Source organism: Loxodonta africana, chromosome 19, assembly GCF_030014295.1.
Source record: "Loxodonta africana isolate mLoxAfr1 chromosome 19, mLoxAfr1.hap2, whole genome shotgun sequence".
Lineage (NCBI taxonomy): Eukaryota > Metazoa > Chordata > Mammalia > Proboscidea > Elephantidae > Loxodonta > Loxodonta africana.
Genome location: NC_087360.1, coordinates 79923573 through 79946431, shown reverse-complemented (window position 1 = coordinate 79946431; position 22859 = coordinate 79923573). Strand labels below are relative to the sequence as shown.

General features: G+C 43.5%; 1 protein-coding gene across 6 annotated transcripts in view; it reads right to left on the bottom strand.

Moving 5' to 3' along the window:
• Positions 1 to 22859, bottom strand: part of FAT1 (FAT atypical cadherin 1) — a 144007-nt gene that overhangs the window by 117297 nt on the left and 3851 nt on the right. For all 6 annotated transcript variants that reach the window (XR_010318671.1, XM_064272913.1, XM_064272910.1 and 3 more), the window contains one exon: positions 5819 to 9101. Coding sequence is in view for 5 of the 6 variants with exons in the window: in XM_064272913.1 (XP_064128983.1) it covers positions 5819 to 9083 (3265 nt within the window). In the remaining variant the exon portion in view is untranslated. The remainder of the gene's footprint in view (positions 1 to 5818; positions 9102 to 22859) is intronic.

Sequence of the window (22859 nt, the reverse complement as noted above, 5' to 3'; positions counted from 1 at the left end):
AATAATTAATGGGATGGGTACCCAGCAGCCAAGAACATGAGGCTGAATTTATTCCACAAGCCCACCTGAGGGACACTCACGACTCTCTTCCACCTAACTGTGAAACTTATGACAAAGCAGCCAAGAACGTGTTTGAAGTAAGAACGGGGTGAAAGCAGAGAGGGATGTTAGGCAAACCAAAACACTTCATGTGAGCATGACTCGTGCTTCCGAGATACTTCACTGATCATTTTTATGAAATCTGCTTTATAATCCTCATTGTATATTTTAGGGAGGCAAGGGAGGGGGCTGGATAATCTTAATTAGAGCCTGGAAATCTGCTATCAAGACTGACTTTCCAAATAGTTTCTCACTTAACACTTCACCGTTCCAAACCTCAAACGGAGGAGCAGTCGTGTGGGCCGGGCTTGGTCAGGACAGTTCACTGATACCCAGCGGTCTCTCCAGGAAAAGCAGTGGCACTGTGGGAGATTACCCCATGCGTTGAAGGACCGTCACCCCCACGCTGCAGTAATTCAGCATCTCCCTACAAGGCCAATTAGTGAAAAATGTGCAAAATCCAGAGCAAGCAGGACTGTACACGTTTTAGGTTGTCCACAGAATTTCCATCTCGTAAAGAAAAGAACTTTTCGGGGAACTTTTCATATTTAAGCCGATGTGAAGTGCAGCAAAGGCAGGATTTAAAAATTGTTAGTAAGAACTAAATTCAGACTGCTGAATATAGCCTTTATTTTATAGGAAAATATATAAATGATATATATCATGACACCGCTGAGCCAGGTGGAACACTGCAAAATACCGGTTATATTGCTCAACCAACAGCAGCAGTTTAGCAGTAAATGAAAAGCAAGAAGCCAATGAATGGTTAAGTGAGTAGGTTCTTGGTGTCCAGGACCAAGCAGCCCTGGGCAGACCCGTATCAAGTGGTCCAATATTAAACACGTTACTGGAAGAGAGAGTAAGAGCCGAACAGAAATGGGCAACGAGCAGAGACTGAAGTTCTGAAAAGGTGCCAAGCCTGACCTGAGCCAGACCAACTCCATGTGGGGCTGAGTGAGCTGGAGGACTGAGCCTGAGTGGTCTCTCCTGCAGGTCCACTGGTTTTCCTGACCTGAACCAGACCAACTCCACGTGGGGCTGAGTGAGCTAGACGACTGAGCCTGAGTGGTCTCTCCTGCAGGTCCACTGGTTTTCCTGACCTGAACCAGACCAACTCCACGTGGGACTGAGTGAGCTAGACGACTGAGCCTGAGTGGTCTCTCCTGCAGGTCCACTGGTTTTCCTGACCTGAGCCAGACCAACTCCACGTGGGGCTGAGTGAGCTGGAGGACTGAGCTGAGTGGTCTCTCCTGCAGGTCCACTCGTTTTCCTGACCTGAACCAGGCCAACTCCACGTGGGGCTGAGTGAGCTGGAGGACTGAGCTGAGTGGTCTCTCCTGCAGGCCCACTGGTTTTCCTGACCTGAACCAGGCCAACTCCACGTGGGGCTGAGTGAGCTGGAGGACTGAGCTGAGTGGTCTCTCCTGCAGGTCCACTGGTTTTCCTGACCTGAGCCAGACCAACTCCACGTGGGGCTGAGTGAGCTGAAGGACTGAGCTGAGTGGTCTCTCCTGCAGGTCCACTGGTTTTCCTGACCTGAGCCAGACCAACTCCACGTGGGGCTGAGTGAGCTGGAGGACTGAGCTGAGTGGTCTCTCCTGCAGGTCCACTCGTTTTCCTGACCTGAACCAGGCCAACTCCACGTGGGGCTGAGTGAGCTGGAGGACTGAGCTGAGTGGTCTCTCCTGCAGGCCCACTGGTTTTCCTGACCTGAACCAGGCCAACTCCACGTGGGGCTGAGTGAGCTGGAGGACTGAGCTGAGTGGTCTCTCCTGCAGGTCCACTGGTTTTCCTGACCTGAGCCAGACCAACTCCACGTGGGGCTGAGTGAGCTGGAGGACTGAGCTGAGTGGTCTCTCCTGCAGGTCCACTGGTTTTCCTGACCTGAGCCAGACCAACTCCACGTGGGGCTGAGTGAGCTGAAGGACTGAGCTGAGTGGTCTCTCCTGCAGGTCCACTGGTTTTCCTGACCTGAGCCAGACCAACTCCACGTGGGGCTGAGTGAGCTGAAGGACTGAGCTGAGTGGTCTCTCCTGCAGGTCCACCGGTTTTCCTGACCTGAACCAGACCAACTCCACGTGGGGCTGAGTGAGCTGGAGGACTGAGCTGAGTAGTCTCTCCTGCAGGTCCACTGGTTTTCCTGACTTGAGCCAGACCAACTCCACGTGGGGCTGAGTGAGCTGGAGGACTGAGCTGAGTGGTCTCTCCTGCAGGTCCACTGCTTTTCCTGACCTGAGCCAGACCAACTCCACGCGGGGCTGAGTGAGCTGGAGGACTGAGCTGAGTGGTCTCTCCTGCAGGTCCACTGGTTTTCCTGACCTGAGCCAAACCAACTCCACGCGGGGCTGAGTGAGCTGAAGGACTGAGCTGAGTGGTCTCTCCTGCAGGTCCACTGGTTTTCCTGACCTGAGCCAGACCAACTCCACGTGGGGCTGAGTGAGCTGGAGGACTGAGCTGAGCTGAGTGGTCTCTCCTGCAGGTCCACTGGTTTTCCTAACCTACAGGCACCTCACCCGACAGACCCCACTCCACATCCTCCCAACCTTCCCTAGAAATTAGTTAGACAAACCCCAAACGAAAAATGAGCATACTTAATTTGAGCATTTCTCCTGCACAAACATATTAATTTTTACTTGAGAAACTTTACACTTAATATCCGCCATCCTGACAGGAATCTCTAAAATGGCTTGGTTGCTGATAATTCTACCACCAAAAATGTATCTTGTAATTCCTATCAAGCCAATGTGTAAACACTGTCTCACTTTTATTCAAGTTCAAAAAGCATGTAAATATATAGATGTCGCTGAAGAAATACCACCTACCCTACCTTACTTTACAGTAATGGTTTTTCCTCTGTAAAGCAAGAAATAAATGATCTAGAAATCTCCAACCTCTCTCACCTTTAAGTTTCAATATCTGTCACAAGGCATAACTGTTTCACACACTTATCAAATTAAGAAAAATGTTCTCTCAGAGACTTCCCCACTACTCATAACCCTACCCTGCTTCCGCCTCCCCAAATGACCGTCAAAAAAGCCTGGCACTGCCGCTCAGCTCTAAAAACTACTCATCTATTTCAGGACACTGCCTTGTTTGGTTGGCTGTTCCTGTGGATTTTTTTCCTTGGTAGTAAGAATATCCCAATCCTTTAAATTTACAGGAGAAAAATACTAGTTTCAAAATGATTCTTTAAAAAGCAACAATAAAAATACTCTTTTTACTTGAAAGAAAAAATCCAAAAGACAGGGCTCATATAATTTAAGTCATCAAGGGAATGTAAATTAAGATTTTGGTTCTATTTTCTGTCTTACTTGCTACAGTTCTTTATAGGCTTTCAAAACCCTCTTTGAAAAAGAACAAAGGGAAAAAAAAAAGGACGGTTGATTGTCCTTAGAAAATTCACAAAACACATTATAGTTTCAGCTTCAATTATGAGCTTTTGGGTGTTTTTCTGTATTAACACTGAAAATCTCAATTCATATTATGACAAAAAAGACTCTGAAATAATCACGTATTATTGAAAAAAATCACTAGAATAAATAAACGCACATTAAATATACTTTAGTATCCAAAATAACTTATGGAGGCTTAAGACCTTAACTTAGGGCAAAATTTCATTTTTTCATGTGTGGTGCGCCTATCCGGTTATAGGGTTCACTACGAGTCAGAACTGACCCACAGCAACTGGTGGTTTCAGCGTCAGCAGGTGCACGTATTAGACGTTGGAGTAGGCTCCAGGGTGGGTGGTGCACGTATTAGACGTTGGAGTAGGCCCCAGGGTGGGTGGTGCACGTATTAGACGTTGGAGTAGGCCCCAGGGTGGGTGGTGCACGTATTAGACGTTGGAGTAGGCTCCAGGGTGGGTGGTGCACGTATTAGACGTTGGAGTAGGCTCCAGGGTGGGTGTTGACTGAACGGCTGATTTTACTTGTGTTACACTGGATATGGGTTGGAGCCTTGGTGGCACCATGGTTAAGAGCTTGGCCGCTAACCAAAAGGTCAGCAGTTCAAATCCACCAGCTACTCCTTGGAAACCCTACTGGGCAGTTCTACGGTGCCCAACAGGGTCACTACGAGTCGGAATCAACTCAACATCAGTGGGTTTGGTTTGGTTTATATAGGACACATAGTTAAAATACAATTTTAATGTAATTAAAAAAATCTTTTTTAGAACGGACGTATTTATAAAGGAACATGAATGAAATTGATAAACAAACTGAGCACACCTGTGGCTGCTGAGTGCTGTGATCACCCAATTTCTATCTATTTTCCACCACTATTCTCAGAGGGCAGGACGTTCAAAGGCAAAATATTAATTAATGTACTCATTCGTTCTTTTAACATTTACTGAGCCGCTTCTACATGCCAGGCACTTTCTGCTGTGTACTGAGGACAGAAAAAGTATGAGCTAAGGGCTTGTCCTTGAAGACCTCACACTCCATCAGAGGAGACTGACATAACTACCAAACCCGCCGCTGCTGAGCCAATTCCGACTCACAGCGACCCTGCAGGACACAGCAGAACTGCCCCGTCGGGTTTCGAAGGCCGTCATCTCTACAGAAGCGGTTCGCTACACCTTTCTCCCATGGAGCAACTGGTGGTTTTGAATCATCGACCTTCCAGTGAGCGCTTAACCGCTGCACAACCAGGCTCCTTTTCAAGTAACTACAATGCCTGTGAAAAGCAGCTCAAGTGGAGGTAAGTACAACATGGAAAATTAAACACACTCCAGCATTAACTGGCTGTCTTAAAAGTTCTGGTTGTAGGACCTTATTCTAGAGAAAAGCGTATCATAACAAAGCTTGCTACCACTTCCAAAAAAAAAAAAAAATTAATAGATCTAACAAATGCTAGGTTCTTTCCCATATTATCCCACTTTATCGTCACATAAATCTTGAGATAACTTTGAGTATCCCTATTTCGTAGATGAAGGAAGAAGGTTTTAAGATATGAATTTGTCTAAGCTCATCTAATTAACAACAGAAAAGGCCAGGATCCTAAGCCAGGTTTCCTGAGTTCTGCATTCCACCACCCTACAGGAAGCCCGGATGGGAGACTAAATAAAGCAGATCACATTTACAAATTCAGCTCTGCAGGGGTGCATGTCTCTATGGGGCAACACCAAGGCAGATTATCCAACAGGTAAGGTGAGCGCAGTGCTTACCCTGCTTACCAGATCACCCATAGTGAACAATTTCACGTATTGCCACATCAAACATTCTGCTTCTAGGTACGGCTGGTATCTGTCTCTCTCCCAACCCCATAGCACCATCCTATAGAGTTAAAGCCTTTTTTCAAATTTATAATCCCCAATAGGGACAGATGACCCAGCAGGCAAGGTAAGCATTACTGGGTCATCCGCCCAAGTGACACCCAGTGTGGTGGCAGTGGTGGTTCTAATTACGAATCTGCAAACATGCTGGCTTGAAAAGCTCTGAAAGGGCTTCTCAAAGTTACAACAAAACCACAATGAGGTTTCTGATAAACCTACAAGAGTACAAACTTCAGAGATCAGTATCAGTGGCAACAATTGCAATTTTTCCCTGTTCTTTTACTCATTTCATGCCAGCTTAACCACTCAGGCTCTTCTCCACGGCCAACTACACCACGTAACGCATGCACGCGCTTCTATACTGAATTCTAATAGACAGGAGCAGGTGTTTACTTTAGAAAAGTCACAGGAGGAGAGATCAAGCCAGAGTAACAAAAACCTACGTACCTGTCTCTTCATCTATTCTGAAAACGCCAACACCAGAACCATCTCGAATGGAATACCGGATCTCCCCATCTCTTCCTGGGTCCTCGTCATGAGCCGACACCGTCAGGACTGACGAGCCAATGGGTACATCTTCTTTCACTGCAGCCTTTTCCGCAAAGCTGGAGAACACCGGCGGGTGTAGGTTCTCATTCACATCAATTACCTCAACTTCAACGTAGCACATAGACGACAGAGAAATCGGTCTTCCTTTGTCTCTGGCCCTTACGGTGAGATTATACACTTGCTTCTTCTCAAAGTCTAACTGCTGTATGATTCTCAGTGCTCCGCTGAGTTTATCGACATCAAAATGGCCTTCTCCGTGGTCCAGAAGACTGTATCGCACTTGACTAGACTGACCTACGTCAGGATCATAGGCCTCTAGCCACATGGCTATGCTTCCTTCTGGAAGGTCTTCTCGAACTTTCACTCGGTAATGAGATGGAATAAACTTGGGCGGGTTGTCGTTAACATCTTCCAACGACACTTTCAACAGCACGGTGGAAAACAACTGGGGTTCTTCTCTAGCTTGATCCCTGGCTTCAACCTTTAAATAATGCAGGTGCCGCTCTTCACGATCCAAGGGGCGGACAATTTTAACAACCCCAGTCGTGCTATTGATCGAAAACTTGTCTGTGTCTGTAAGAATGGAGTAGGTCACTTGTCCATTGGGCCCGAGGTCTTTATCTGTGGCTTCAACCTGGATGATTTCACTACCTAGCTCCTTGTCTTCGCTCACTTCAACAAAATAGCTCTCCTGCAGAAACTCAGGGGGATTGTCATTGACATCCAGAACTGTGACACCGAGAAGACGCCAAGCAGCCCTCTGTGGTATACCAAGGTCATATACAGTAACATTCAGGGTGTACTGGTCTGTTGATTCACGGTCAAGTGGAGATAAAATTTTTAGCATTCCTGTTTCCATGTCAATAGTGAAGCAACTATCCTCATTTCCTCCAGAGACAGCATAGACCAGTTTCCCGTTGAAGCCTGTGTCAAGGTCGGTGGCATTCATGAAAATCACACTGGAACCCACAGGATGGTTTTCCTTTATCTCAACGCTGGTTGGAAGAGTACTTCCGAACTGTGGTGTGTGAGTATTGACAGAATGAGAATCAAAGAAAATATCCTCGACCTCTCCTTGGCTGTGTAATTTATTTGCCTTCAGGAGTTTCTCGGCCAGCATCTTGGCCACGCCAGTCTCTTCACACTGCAAGTTGACTGGCTTGCGACTGGCAGTCACGGTCATGTTGATGTATAACGGCGTGGCAAAATTCTCTCCGTCTGTAGCAGTAATTCTCAGACTGTGAAAAGACACCTTTGCACCTGAGCCATCCGTTAGTGACTGCTTTAACGACAGCACCCCAGAGGTAGGGTTCAAGCTGAACAAATCCAGTTCATTTCCAGCTTCAATCCAGTAGCGCACCAACTGCAGTTCATCAGAATCGATGGCAGACACTGTAGTTATCTGCTCTCCCACGCCCAGGTCCCTGGGAATCGTGCCTTCACAGTTTATTTTTTCAAACAATGGCGTGTTGTCATTCAAGTTATTGAGAGTAATTGTGGCTAGGACTTCCACTTCCCGGCGGTACGGCGAGCCCCAGTCTGAAGCTCGAATCCTGACAGTATAAACCCGAGGCATCAGTTCATAGTCCAAGTCTTCTGAAGTACTCACAGCACCAGTGAAATGGTTAACCACAAACGGCACGTGATTTAAGTTTGCAATACTGTACGTCACATATCCATTCTCACCCTCGTCGGGGTCCACAGCACTCACGCTCATGACGCTAGTTCCAACTGGCACATTCTCATCAAAAGATGCTTTGTACGCCGTCTGCGTAAATTCAGGGGCGTTGCTATTTGTGCCTAAGACTTTAACCACGACTTTGGTGGAGGCTTTTCTGTCACTTGTTGTTACTTCCAGTTCAAAATGGGATGCCTGCTGTCTTTTAATTGGTTCTAAAATGGATATGAGGCCGGTGTTGGAATTTAAACTGAATTTAGCTTTTCCAGGTGTACTTTTAAAAACATACCTCAAGTGGGAGTAACCAGGTGTGGCCTTTACCATGACCACAGGTGTGTTGGGAGGAGCAAATTCACTTATTTCTGCTCGGTAAACATCCTTTTCAAACTTGACCGGCCCTGTTTTAAAACGTGGAGAAGCCACATGAATTATTTTTGGAGAAGAAAACCGGGGAGGACTTCCTTTATCTTTAGCCTGAAGTGTCAGATTATAGCCAAAAGAATGGCTCTCCCAGTCAAGGGTGCCAACTGCTTTGATTTTATATTCTTTACTCCCTGGAGAAGACCTCACCGTCCTAAACTGCTGAAGGGAATCGCCTGCCACAATGCTCAAAGCAGCTATTTCCCCACTGACACCCTGGTCACAGTCGTCCACTGTCACAATTGCATACGTTGGGTCTCGGTCCAGTTCTGAGGGCGCTAATGTTGCTGCTGCTATCACAGGTGTACACTCATTGGCCTGTTCCACGTGAACTGTTAGTCTGGCCATGCTACTGATGCCACTGCTACCATACAATTTCATTCCACGGTCCACGGCCAGAATCTCCATCTCATAGAGCCTGGTCTCTGCATAATCAAGTCTACCAGTTAAAACCACTGCACCACTGGTTGGGTGGATAGCAAACATGTCTGTTCGGTCTTTAAAACTGTAGTAAAACTCTCCGTTGGTCCCTATGTCCGCATCCGTGGCACTCACCCTTGCAATACTGGTCCTTATGGCTGTGTTTTCAGGCAATGACACACTGTAGGAGGTTGGTGAAAACAATGGTCTCAGGTCATTTGTATCCAGCACCTGCACTCTGACCCTGGTTCGCGCTTCAGCATTACTGTTCTTTTCGACTGCTTTGACTATCAAGGTGTAATGGTCTTTCACTTCTCTATTAAGAATAGCGGTATTTCCTCCTTTGGTCCTTATTCTTAGAAAGCAAAAGTCTCCAAGAACATACTCCTCAGCTTTGAACAGGTTTTCATTGTCTCCTGAGACGATTTTGTACCTTAACTCCCACAGTGGATTTGTGATGTAAATACCCATCTTCACAGGATGCCCAACGTAGGTCTTAGCTGCAGAGTTTTCACGCACAGTAACGTTGTACTGGACGTGTGTAAAATGGAGAGAAGTCTGCTCAAGTCTTTGGCTTCCACCACTGTCTCCAAAATGCTGGAGAAGGAGGAGCAGAAGCAGAAGAAAGGCCAAGTGTCTCCCCATTGCTTAGCTCTCAGGAACCTGCAACGGAAAGGAGAAATAAGAATAATTACTTCAGGGAAACAAAACAAGCAAAGGAAAAGTATGAGTTCTTTTCTAAAGTTTCTTTTTTTAAACCTTAAACACTTTCAAAATGGATTTTCCATCTATATGGAATACAGATAAATGCAATGATTTGGGGTTTTTTTCTTATTTTCCAATGTAAGTATCCACATTCTTTTATTACGTCTAGAATGACTAAGTCTAATATCAACAGTACTTATTTTTCATTTTAGAATTACTCAGAGTTAAGGAATCACAACGAACATCAGATGGAAGACTTCAATGTAACAAACGAATTATATTCTTACAACTAAACCTTCAAGGCAAATACACGGGATTGTTAAAAAAGGAAAATAATACGCACTGCTTACATTTACTTATAAACTAAGATTTAAAAGCTCAAAAACTCACCATCTTGATATTACTATGGTACCCTGAGCATGCAACGTCTCCACAACTAATTTACAGGGAAAAAAAACTTCAACAGTGGTTTTACATGACCCTCCATAATGACAGCTTGTAATTTCATTTCAAAATTTATCCTGAAATTACATTATTTCTTTATAAGAAGGATTAAGTTCACTCCCTATATAATGTAAGGGCTTATTGTCTTGTTCAGCACTACATTACTATTTATAGGTATTAAAATATTTGTATCATCAGGTTTGAACCACGAGCATGAGCCCCCCCCAAAAAAGTGACTTTATGAAAGGAAAACCAGAATTCAGCAGCCTGATGTCAAACAGAGCATCTCCTATGTCAGTAAAACAAATCTCAGTGACTACATCAACGTTTTATCACCACTCTGTCAGCAAGGAGTGTTCGTAGAGTGTCTACTTTCTTCAGCACTGAATGACCTGTCACCCAGAAGCCTTCCTACAAGACAAGACATGCACACAAGAAAGCTAACTTGTGCAAGCTAACGCGCCTAAAGGGCCACATCAGCGCAGGGAGGTGGTGGGCACTGAGGGAGGTCAGAATGTGCAGGAAAAGAGGCAACTAAAGGAATGGTTGCCCTCAACAGGGCCTGCTGGGCTGAGGCCTGGTCAGGGGGTCAGAACAATTAACTGCAGACCAACAGCAAGAAATGCCAACAAAGTCATCTTGAAAATCGAGGTCACTCCACTACGCACCCCAGAACGTCGGCAGAGGACAGCATTGCAGCCTCGCAGAATAACATTCAAAGCAATATCTACAAGTGTGATTGCTACCAAAGGGCTGGCGTAATGGCCAGCATGAAATGAGCACGGCAACATTAACTTATAGGATCTTAACTCAGCTACTGCCAACTTGGCCCCGTTAGTCGTTTCATTAACACAAAAAAGGAAAAGACCTGAAATGCTTAAAGCAATTAGGAGCTTAACTGATACTGAATCACATTCAAGTTGGGCCCATAACTGTTCTTTGGCTCTCATGGCTTCTCCTCAGCAGACAGGTCATTAGATAATTTCTGGCTTTTTGGAGAACAATGGTCATTTAAACAAAACAAGATCATTTCCTCCGAAATCTATCTCTATACATCCCTCAATTTGGTCAACAGTTCTAACGCTCAGGGGATTTTAATATTACGCAATGATCCAATCACTTTATCAAACCAAATGAAAAGTTCAATTCGACTCAACCTATATGTTTATTTATAACCTGCTAAGAGACAGTACCACACTAGGTATACAAAGTTAAAAATAATAAAGAAATTCCAAAGCATTTACGAACTAAGAATAAAAACATATATATAAAGAAAATGGTAAATAACAGTTACTAACATGTTAAACATTGTCTCCATCATACAATTGTTTTAAAAGACGTTACCATTACTTACTTTTCAATAAATTACTATACGAAGATGCTACTGCAGGTGCTTAAAATATTTTTGCTTAATTCTACATATAAAGTATCATGTAGCCATTTTAAAAAAAAGGTAACACTTTATATGCTGACGTATAAAGACGTCCAGATATATTACCCAGATATGTTACGTGGAAGAACTAAGGTGATCTCATCTATGTTTGTAAAAAGGAGGCACATACTGTGTGCACATGGGCTAATACACGGATGCGCTTAATACGGGCAGAAAAATTCTGGACAGATGAAAAAGTTAACATTGAGACTTACAGAGAGACAGGAGTCACCTGCGTGGCAGAATCTTTCACCCCAAGTATATGTCATCTTTGGAGCCCCGGCGGCTCAGTGGTGCAGAGCGTGGCTGCCAACCAAAAGGTCAGCCATTCGAACCCACCAACCGCTCCTCGGAAATCCTATGGGGCAGTTCTACTCTGTCCTATAGGGTCGCTATGAGTCGGAATTGACTCGACAGCAATGGGTTTTTTTTTTTTTTTGGTTTGAGTGTCATCTGTACTCTTTTTTCTATTACAGAATTAATTCAACAAATTATTTAACGAGCACTTAGTACATGTCCAGTACAGTTCTAGATGCTGGGGATTCGGAAGTGAAGAAAGCTACCAACAAGTCTTCACAGAGGACACATTTCTTGCTGGCAAACACACAAGTCAACAGAGCGTATTAGGTGGTGATGATTAAATGCTAAATTAAAAAACAGAGCAGGGCAAGCGGGACTGGCAAGGAATGGTCAAAAACCTGAAAGAGAGAAGTACGTTCCAACGGGCCAGGATTTCTCCGTGTTGCACTATGGCCGTTTTCAGCAGACAATTCCTTGTCGGGGGAGGGGAGCGAGCTTGCCTCAGGTACTGCAGCAGGTTTAGTATCATTCCTGTCCCTTACCCACGGAATGCCTACAGCACTGAGCTCCCACCCAGTGCTGACAACCAAAAATGTCCCCAGATAGTATCAAATGTTCTTGGGGCTCAGCGTTTCCTTGAGTAGTAAGCCACTGGCTTAGAGAAATGGCAAAGACACCACTGTGGCCAGGGCACAAGGCACGAGGAGGGAGCAGCTAAAGGACAGACCATGAGGGGTGATTTTTCACATAAACTTTTAATTTTAGAACAGTTTTAGATATGCAGGAAAGTTGAACAGATAATTTCCCCCACTGTCAATACCTTACATTAGCACGGCTCAGTATCGATACATCACCACTGATGAACCCAAAAACCCAGTGCCGTCGAGTCGATTCTGACTCACAGTGACCCTATAGGACAGAGTAGAACTGTCCCATAGAGTTTCCAAGGAGCACCTGGCGGATCTGAACCGCTAACCCTTTGGTTCGCAGCCATAGAACTTAACCACTACGCCACCAGGGTTTCCATTGATGAAAGTCCATAATTAATTCAGATTTCCGTGGTTTCTTCTTTGATGTCCCATCCAAGGCACATCACATTTAGAAACCATGTCTCCTTGGGCTCCTCTGGACTCCTGACAGTTTCTCAAACTTTGCACGCTTTTAATGATTTTAAGAGTTTTGAGGCTGGTGGCCCTGTATCTTGTAGACTGTTACTCACTTGGATTTGTTTGATAGTTTTCTCCTAATTAGACTGGGATTCTGTGTTTTGGGGAGGAAGACCGCAGAGGTGAAGTGCCATCCTCCTCACTTCATCCCCACATCAGGATTACCTATAGTCAACCTGACCTGTCACTGGTTATGCTGACCTTCCTCACCTGGCTGAGGTAGCATGTGTCAGGCTTCCCCACTGCCAAGTTACCCTCCCGCCCCTTATTCCACGCTACACTCTTAGGAAGGAAGTCACACTTACGTAGTAGGGAGTTATGCTCCCCCTCTTTGCAGAGGCAGTACCTATAAACGTTGTTTAGAATTATTCTATATGGAAGATTTGTCTGTTCACTCTCACTGATTTATTCAACCATTTATTTATACCATTATGGACTCATGGATGAGGGCTGTGTTCAGACTTCAGGAATTCACTATGAATGAAATGAGAAACAACTGGAATGTTTGGAGGATCAACACGACAGGATCAGACCTACCCTGGCATTTGTGTGAAGAGCAGAATGTAGGGTGGCGGAGGTAGGAGCAAGGAGGAAGGCCAGTCAGAAGGCTACTGCAGTGACAGAGATGAGAGCCCATGACGGCTTCACCCAAGACGGTAATGGTGGAGGAGGGGAGAGGTTGTCAAATCCTGGATCTATCTCGGGATTTGCTGATGAACTGAAGGGGAAGAGGAAAAGTACCAAATAAGATTCCAAGGATGGAGCCTGGGCAACTTGAACGAAACCACCAAGCACTAAGAGAACACTGAAGGAGTAATAACAGGCTTGGGGGAACTTGATGAAGACCTCGGCTTTGAATACCATAAGGTGGAGATTTCAAGTGGGCAGTTAAATATGTGGGAGAGGTCCAGCGTACAGATATAAATTTGAGAGATGTCACAATACAGACAATGGAATTTCAAACCACAAAACTGTATGAGATCACCAACAGTGAGCACAGGAAGAGAAGAAAGCCAAGGACAGACCCGAGATGCACTCCAAGATTTAGAGGGCAGAAAAGAAGGAGGAATAGCAGAGGAGATGCCTGAGCCCCTGAGGCAGGAGAACCAAGAAATAGTGGTGCAACGATAAAATAAGTAAATCTTTTTTAACATTTTAAGCCCCAACGCTAGAACTTACAAATGACCCTTAAATCTAGCTAGTACATGCTGCTTTCACCAGCACTGAGGGACCTGGACACTCCGTCTGCACACACCCCAACCTCCAGGTCATGAGGACGACGTCCCCACTTCTCATTCACTCACTGGGATCACAGCTTCTATGGCCACGCTATTATCTCCCACGACTGGATTCTCAACACCCCAGCCACCTTTCACAACCCACCCACCATAGTTCTCCTCATGAGACACATCACAGCTGGGATACTTTCTGGGTCACATTCATAACCGAAACCTTTCCAAACTCTGAATTTACTCTGCAAACCTGGTTGACAACCAGAAAGTGTCCTTACATCAACTATAACATGCCACTATTACTATAAAAAACTGTTAAATGCAATTCTTGGATGAGAAAGAAAAGTCAACTTTTTAGGATACACTGTAAACCTTACGGTAATGTAACCAAGAACTGTGAACTCAGGTTTCACTGTAAAATATCCTAATTAAAACTGAGGCTGTTACTTTATGCAAAACAAACAGTAAAACTAAAGAAAGAAGGGGGGAAAAAAAACTAATACAATTTCATCTAAAATGTGTTATTACCTAGAGTTCACGCTTATGAAAATTATACTGCAAAAACCTCAAAGTTAGCCAAGGGCTACACTGATATTTAGAAAGTGATAACACTGTTTGAACTCAGATGAACTTAGAATTTCCTCCATACATTATCCAAAGCACGGGAAAAAAAGGAGTGTTTACTTAGTTCAGCCTTTAGGGAAAAGGGCCTCAGGTCCAAAGCTTAAATATCTTTAGTATGGATTTCTGGAAATCCACAAATACAGGAAAAAAAATATTTTTCTAGTAGAAAGTGGATATTAATACCCTCATACTTCTTCATTAGGAAGACCTTCATATAAAATGGACCCAGCAATTACTGTGACTACACGGTCTTCACAAAACAGAACTTGGCCCCCTGTACTAACAACTTAGCTGCATAAATTCCAATGTTCAGACCTAAAGCTTAACATTAAGAAGTGTTTAATATGCTTCAGAGATAGGACTTTAGGTGGGACACAGAACCGCCCAGCGCCTAAGTTCTAGTAAATGTGTATTTACTATTCTACATCACATGTCATTAGCCACTCTAGCCCTCTATGTAAACGGGAAAAATGATTACTTTCCATTCCACATATGATAAAAACACACAAAAATATTAATGTTAAAAACTTCTTCTTCTCCCTCACTGTTCTCCCCCGCACTTCCATTCAGTAGCAGCATCAGTGATACCCAAAAAAAACCAAACCCAGTGCTGTCGAGTCGATTCCAACTCACGGCGACTCTGTAGGACAGAGTAGAACTGCCCCGTAGAATTTTGAAGAAGCGCCTGGCGGATTCGAACTGCCAACCCTTTGGTTAGCAGCCATAGCACTTAACCACTACGCCACGAGGGTTTCCGCATCAGTGATAACACCTCTAAAATTTATATAGAAACACAGAGCTTCATGCTCAGTTTGGATTGTGTCACAAATTTCAAAGACTTTTTTAAAGATCTCTAAACCCCAAGGAAGATGATAGCTACATTTTCAAAGAAACGCTGCCAAATTGTCAAAAAGCTAGAACATAAAATGCAAATGACTCGTTTCAATTTTAATTTTGTACACTAAATATTTCAACGATTTCCAAAATCATTTAATAGTACTCTCAAAAAACTTACTGAATCCTACTGAGCAAACCTGTTTGTTACTCAGCTATATTCACAGCTTCAATATTTGCAATGAAAAAAGGGCATTTTTCTAAATAAATTATAACAGCCACAGACAGCGCTCTTAAGAGCTTTCATTCTGACACTGAACAATTAATGGGTAAATTTTATTTTCTGGGTGCACACTAATTTTTAAGTCATCTTGATACAATTTACAGAAAACAAAATGAAAAAGGACTCTCTGAATCTAGAAATTGAACATTAGGCTTCAGTATGTATAATTACTTCTAGTAACTTCTACGTGTTGTTAGTTTTGAAAGGAGCTGCAATACGTCTGATTAGCAATGACGAAGTTTCAACTTTGTGCACAAATGACCAACAACTAGTTCCAACTTAACGAGAGAGCTGTCTTCAGACTAGATATCAACAGTGCAGAGCTGTCAAGCCTCTTCAAACCAAACCAAACCCAGTGCCGTCGAGTCGATTCCTACGCATAACGACCCTATAGGACAGAGTAGAACTGCCCCACACAGTTTCCAAGGAGCGCCTGGTGAATTAGAACTGCTGACCCTTTGGTTGGCAGCCATGGCACTTAACCACTACACCACCAGGGTTTCCTAAAGTCTCTTAAAAAAAAAAAAAACTTAGCACATTAAAAAATCTTTGAAGACTTAAAAAGTCAACATTTACAGTTTAAACAATCCAAAGCAAGTTGTTAAAAGTTCCCTGCTCCTTAAGAAATTAACACTCCCTCAAACAAACAAACAAAACCTATTGCCACCGAGTCTATTCCGACTCACAGTGACCCTGGAGGACAGAGCAGAACTGCCCTACAGGGTTTCAAAGGAGCAGCTGATGGATCTGAACTGCCGACCTTAAGGCTGGCAGCTGAGCTCTTAACCACTGCACTACCAGGGCTAATTCTGACTTCCTAACTGTTAAATAACCCCCACATAAAATCAACTCAGTAACTTATCTACTACATGGGCCTGTGAAATGTGTGCTATGATGAAGGTGAACGTTTCCAGGTGTTCTGTGCCACTGTGCACAGGTAAACAAGGGTTGTGTCTACACTTCTGGCGAGGCAGGCCTGTGCCGTCTCTCCTCTCTCTCCACACACAGACTTGACGACTGTGTATTACTCATCTTCCAAACACTTTCTCAGCATTCAGACCACAGAACAAACTCTGCTCGTGGTGAAGCTCAGTCAATGAACTGCTTACCCTCGAGATTTAAAGTCATCCCACTGAATGTACTTTCCTCTGTAGACAAAAATAACGTAAAAGATGCTTTGTCAGGGCAGGCAACAATTCATACCAGCCACTTTTTCCACTCCCAAATTAGCGTGGTTTTATTACGGGTCAAATTATGTTCCCTGTGTACTTAGGTACGCACGCACACAAGTATTTCACTAATTAATGGATCAGGAATGTGACTGTTCTATGCATACTAAGAAAACAGAAGTCATCACTGGAAAAGAGCCTCCTCTTCTCACCTCTCCTTAAAACACTCTCTCCTCACACCTCCAGAGACAGAGCCCACCCTAGCTACAAACGGAAGCACCCTTCCTGCCTCACTATTCTGCCCCTTCTGTGGTGGTTCTCCATTATCTCCAGCACCCAAACATCTTCAACAACCCCTTCCCTACTGCCACCTTTTGCTGAGTCTACAAATAAGTACAGGCTCTTCCCTACTTAAAAATAAGCATCATTTGAATCTTCACTTCCCTCAAACTGACACTCCATTTTCTCCTTCTACAGCAAAGGTCTCAAGAACGGGGTAGTTTCCAGGGACAACCGTGACTTATCCTAACTCCTTCTCCTCTAAGGTTGTCACTTCTACCCTCCGCTGCCCTTCAGGACCTCACTCTGACAACCCAAACAGCTTCTTCTGACGTCACGAGCTAATGTCAAAGCAAATGACCTCTTCTCAGTACTCATCCTCCCTAACTTAGTGCACGTTTGGCACACTCATCTCCCTCCTCAACACTTGTGGGTGCTCCGTACTGTCAGACTCCCAAAACGAGGAGGCAGATCATCAACATGTAAGAGAATAGAGACGCTAAAACTTCCTGGTTCTTCTCAACACTGCTTTATACTCTACACTGACTGATACTCCTCTATACGCTACACTGAGTCAGTACTCCTTTATACTCAACACTGACAGTACTCCTTTATCCTCTACACTGAGTCAGTACTCCTTTATCCTCTACACTGAGTCAGTACTCCTTTATCCTCTACAGAGTCAGTACTCCCTTATCCTCTACACTGATTCAGTACTCCCTTATCCTCCACACTGATTCAGTACTCCTTTATCCTCTACACTGACTCAGTACTCCTCTACTCTCTACACTCAGTGCTCCTTTATACTCTACGCTGACTCAGTACTCCTTTATATTCTACACTGATTCAGTACTCCTTTACGCTCTACACTGATTCAGTACTCTTTTATACTCTACACTGACTCAACACTCTTTTAGACTCTTCAATGATTCAGTACTCTTTTATACTCTACACTGACTCAGTACTCCTTTACACTCTACACTCAGTACTCCTTTATACTCTACTGATTCAGTACTCTCACACTCTACACTCAGTACTTTTTTACACTCTACACTGATTCAGTACTCTTTTATACTTTACACTGATTTGGCACTCTTTACATTCTACAGTGATTCAGTACATTTATACTCTACACTGATTCAGCACCCTTTATACTCTACACTGATTCAGTACTTTTATACTCTACACTGATTCAGTACTCTTTACACTACAGTGATTCAGTACATTTATACTCTACACTGATTCAGCGCTCTTTACACTCTACACTGATTCAGTATTCCTTTATACTCTACACTGATTCATCACTCTACACTGATTCAGCGCTCTTTTACATGGTACACTGATTAAGCGCTCTTTACACTCTACACTGATTCAGTACTCTTTTATACTCCACGCTGATTCCGCACTCTTTTTACACTCTACAGTGATTCACTACATTTATACTCTACACTGATTCAGTATTCTTTTATACTCTACACTGATTCAGCGCTCTTTTATATGGTACACTGATTAAGCACTCTTTACACTCTTCACTGATTCAGTACTCTTTTATACTCTACACTGACTCAACATTCTTTTACACTCTACACTGATTCAACATTCTTTTACACTCTACAATGACACAATACTTTTATACTCTACAGTGATTCCATACTCTTTTACACTGTACGCTGACTCAGTACTCCTTTATACTCCACACTGATCCTTCCACCAAGTCATACTCTACATGGACTCTTCCACCTCAGGCCTTGACATTATAAACTTCTGCCTTCATCTCTTTCCTACACGTGCATATTGTCAGCCCTACAGATCTCAACCACTCTTCGCCTCAATCGTGAAAGAATCTCTGCCAAATCTGACCCACGTTACAGCCTTTTCATCCACGGCCCAGTGCAAAATATCAGCCATTCCACTGCACTTTTCTACTTCAGTGAAGGGTTTCACCACTATCCAAACCACCCAAACCTGCAACCTAAGAAGTCAAACAAAAAGAAGACACTGGGAGACATAAAAATGGAATCTACTTCTGACTTCGCAGTAGTCAACTGCATGGATTCAGGGAAGTTACTTAGTCTTCTGTGCTGGATTTATCTGAAAAACGGAGGTTGTACTAGAATCATTACAGCATTCTACCCTCTCCACATGGAGCCCTTGTGGCTCAGTGGTTAAGAGCTTGACTCCTAACCAAAAGGTTGGCAGTTCAAATCCACCAGGAGCTTTGGAAACCCTACGGGGCAGGGCAGTTCTACTATGTCCTATATGGTCGCTATGAGTCAGAATCGACTTGACAGCAACGGGTCGTTTTTGTTTTGTCTACCCTCCCCACATACACATTCGTATTGTCCCGCTCTCTTACACACACAAACACACCCACAGGCTCTATAAAATGCAAGGTTTCTGTTTTTTGTTCCTCCCTGCCTAACGGCCACTTAGCTTGTATGTATTTATTCTGACACAACATTTCAACGGTCTCTTGGTTTTCTCACTTTCTGCTCCCCTTGCTATTCAACCTATACACTGTTATCTGATTAATCTCATTAAAACTTTTTTGCAATACTCTTCCCTATTTTAAAATATTCAGTATTTTCCCTTACCCTACCAATCACATATACTTTGCCTAAAGAATTCTTCATTAAAGGCCTTTGATAACCTGACCTCAGCCTACTTGCTCCATCTTATCTCCCAGTATTACTTCCTATTTCCGACCAAAAACGTATGAATTCGCACAGGCTTGCAATAAGGCAACCATGCTGTCCTGAGCCAGCAACAGCACTTTGCGGCTGGAGTCTGAACTAACGTAACAACATACCCTTCTCTTTGAGCAATAACGCAAAACTGGTATTTTAGTCTTTCTTGTTCTGCACTCAACACATACAGCCTAGTTTTTCTGTCTTTCTCTTCAACATTTTTTCTTTCCCTCTCTCCTTAACTCCTGCCCCAGAAAAATGATCCTCCCTGTCTTTATAAGCTAATTTAAGTCACGGTCACAGATTTTGTATCGTCTATCTACACAAAGAAAAAACACAAGTTATAAGCTAAGCAAAAACAAGATTACAGCAGCACTGACAATAAACCAACCAACGCTTTTTCTAACGGTGACATCAAAAGGCTACTTAAATTCACAATCTCTCTCCTCACCATCCCTCACACCACCATCAAACCATGCCTGTGGTTTCTAAAACTGGTTTGCACATGTCACTTCCTCTGCCTTCTGGTTCACTCTTTCCTGGAAACTCCCTCTATCCTAAAACCCACCTACCGCACATGGGCTACCTTGACCCTGACAGATATCCCTTACCATACTAGACTGTAATTGTTAACCTGCCTCTTTCCTCCACTGGACTACAACCCCTTGACAGCAGGAAACATGATTTGTTCACCAACGTCTTGCCCAATATTTGGCACAAAGAAAACCACTGTTGCTGGATTGGTGAAGAGAGAATGGAAGGCAGAACAGAAGTCATCAGAACGGGGGGAGCAGGATGAGATAAGATGGAAAAATAATACATCCATCATTCTCAAATTAACAGAAAATCCAGATACACAACCAGGCTGGGAACAATTCTGGAGATGACCGCCCTGGAGATAACTCTACCAGTTTCTAGCAGCCCAGAAAGAGGCTACCACCCACCTTGAGATGCTTCCAAATTGGCTGTAGAAGTTGCCAGATGAGGACCTGTATTCCAGTGTTTACCATGATGTTCTAGGCTTGAATATACATAACTCTACGGGGCAGCTCTACTCTGCTTACTCTGTCCTATGGGGCTGCCATGAGTCAGAAACAACTCAACGGAATAGGTTTTTTATTTTTTCTCTTTGATGCTTGAATATCCTATGAAAAATAAAAACTAATCTTCCTCAATGGTTTACAGAAAATTACAGATTTACATCCACATATACAATGAACCCTTGAAATTAAGCAACAACTTGGGCAATATATTTAAATCTGGGGCTTGAAAAAGTCTTTAAAATTCGACATATACAGATTCCTTGTCTGAGTAGTATCTTTTTTTGAAAGAACATGTCCCCCTTTCTGGTAGGAGATAAGAAAAAATGGCAACTTCCTGATTCCTATCATATTTTTAAGCTGTAATATATCACTCATTTCAAAAACTCCTTTCCAACGCCTTAAGAAAAACTGAAACCTGCAAGTTGAGGAATTATGTGAGGCCAAGAAGACAGTTTGCTTCACCATCCATATAATTTAGTCAAAGGTCGCTTACCTCCTCCAAATACCTGCTCGTCACCATTCAACAACACACCTGGCCTCATGGCTCTCGCAAGTAAGGCATGTCCTTTAGGCCACAAATTGGGCCAGAAACAGCACTTAATGAAATAGATATAAACTAATTTGATTCAGTTTATTGACTCTATGTAAAATCAGCCAAACTAGGTGGGGAACAGGTGGTGGAGGACTTGATAAGGGAGTTAAAACAGACCATCTCTCTACAATCTCTTCACCTCTAACATCCAAAGAAATGGTTGCTCCACCTGCAGCTACAGAGCTAGTTCTAAAGGCATACGCCAGAAAGGCAGGGCAGGACGGGAAGGAGAACGGTGCTCTCTTCCAGGTAATTTTTTTAAAGGTTCTCTCTCCTTTTGGTATCTGTGCCTACATGTATTTAAGTGACCGACCAGGTACTCTCACGAAAGAAAAGACAAATAAACACACAGGTGGCCAGGATGATTTTATGATGTTCTCCAACAACCTGGCTTCCTTTCAGAGTGGCAGACCACTCGGCTCATTTAAAATGCTCTTTTTTCAAGAAATAGGTACACAGACGCAATCTTACTCAAATCAAACATTACACTGAACTTGTTACATGTCCTATGGGCCATAATGCAGAATTACAACAATCGCGGTTTTAAAAAACTACGCTACGTTTTATGTGTTCTTACCTCTTAAAGCCAAAACACGTAAGAATAAAAACCAGACAATAATTCTAATGGTATAGCCAGAGCCAGTTTCCTAAAACACCAAGGCAAGGCCCGGTGTCAGAATTAATCTGCACAACAGGAGAAGCACATCGTAACAATGAGAACCTATAACACCTGAATGTACTGCACAACCAAAACTCTTAGAATGCCAAACCACCACCATTACCAAACCTATCTCTAAGTGGGAAGCATTACAAACCAACTTTGTAAAAAGGAACAAAAACTTAGGCATTTGTATTTTAAACCTTTTCCGATTTTAACAGTCACTTTGAATCCTCAAAAAACACTACCACGAACCAGAGTTGCTTAACAAATGCCACTTAATGAAACCATAATTCAGACGCACCAAAAAAAAAAAAAAAACTTTAACTGCACAGAAAATAATGAGTTTACTTTTCTAATGCTCACAACTGCGTCCTTGTTTTCTCAAAGTCCTGCCTTCCACAACGCTGGGAACCGAAAAAAAAAAAAAAAGACAACAGAAAGTTAACCCAGAAGAAAACACTACAAAGCAGCGCTAAAGAATCAAGATCTTTCTTTTAAAAAGACCTTACAAGTTTCTTTTCCAGAGAAGACAAACTGACTCCCATTAAAAAAAAACTGCCTATTTTTGCAAATCTTTAGCCTCGCAACTTTCCAATCGCACCCATTCACAATCTACATTCAATCAGTTACGTATTTAAACTTTCAGGACAGTATTTCTCCAGGCCGCAAAACACCCAAGAGATGTCCGTGACTCCAAATCAAGGACCCCCAACTCGGAGCTACTGACCTCTCTTTTCGTCTCCCCTACACCGTGACTATTTAACAAATTGCAAGAATTAACCTAGGAGCGAGACGCGTTAAGTCACTGGCAGGCAGGAGCTTTGCCAGTAAGAAGACAGTGAAGAGTGTTTCTAAGTTTGCGCGCTCCCGAGGACCAGCGCTCGCTCCTGAGCCAGTGCGCGCGCCCCAGGGGCAGTGTGCAAGCTCGGGGTGCAGTGTGCCCGCTCCCGGGGCAGTGCGCAAGCTGGGG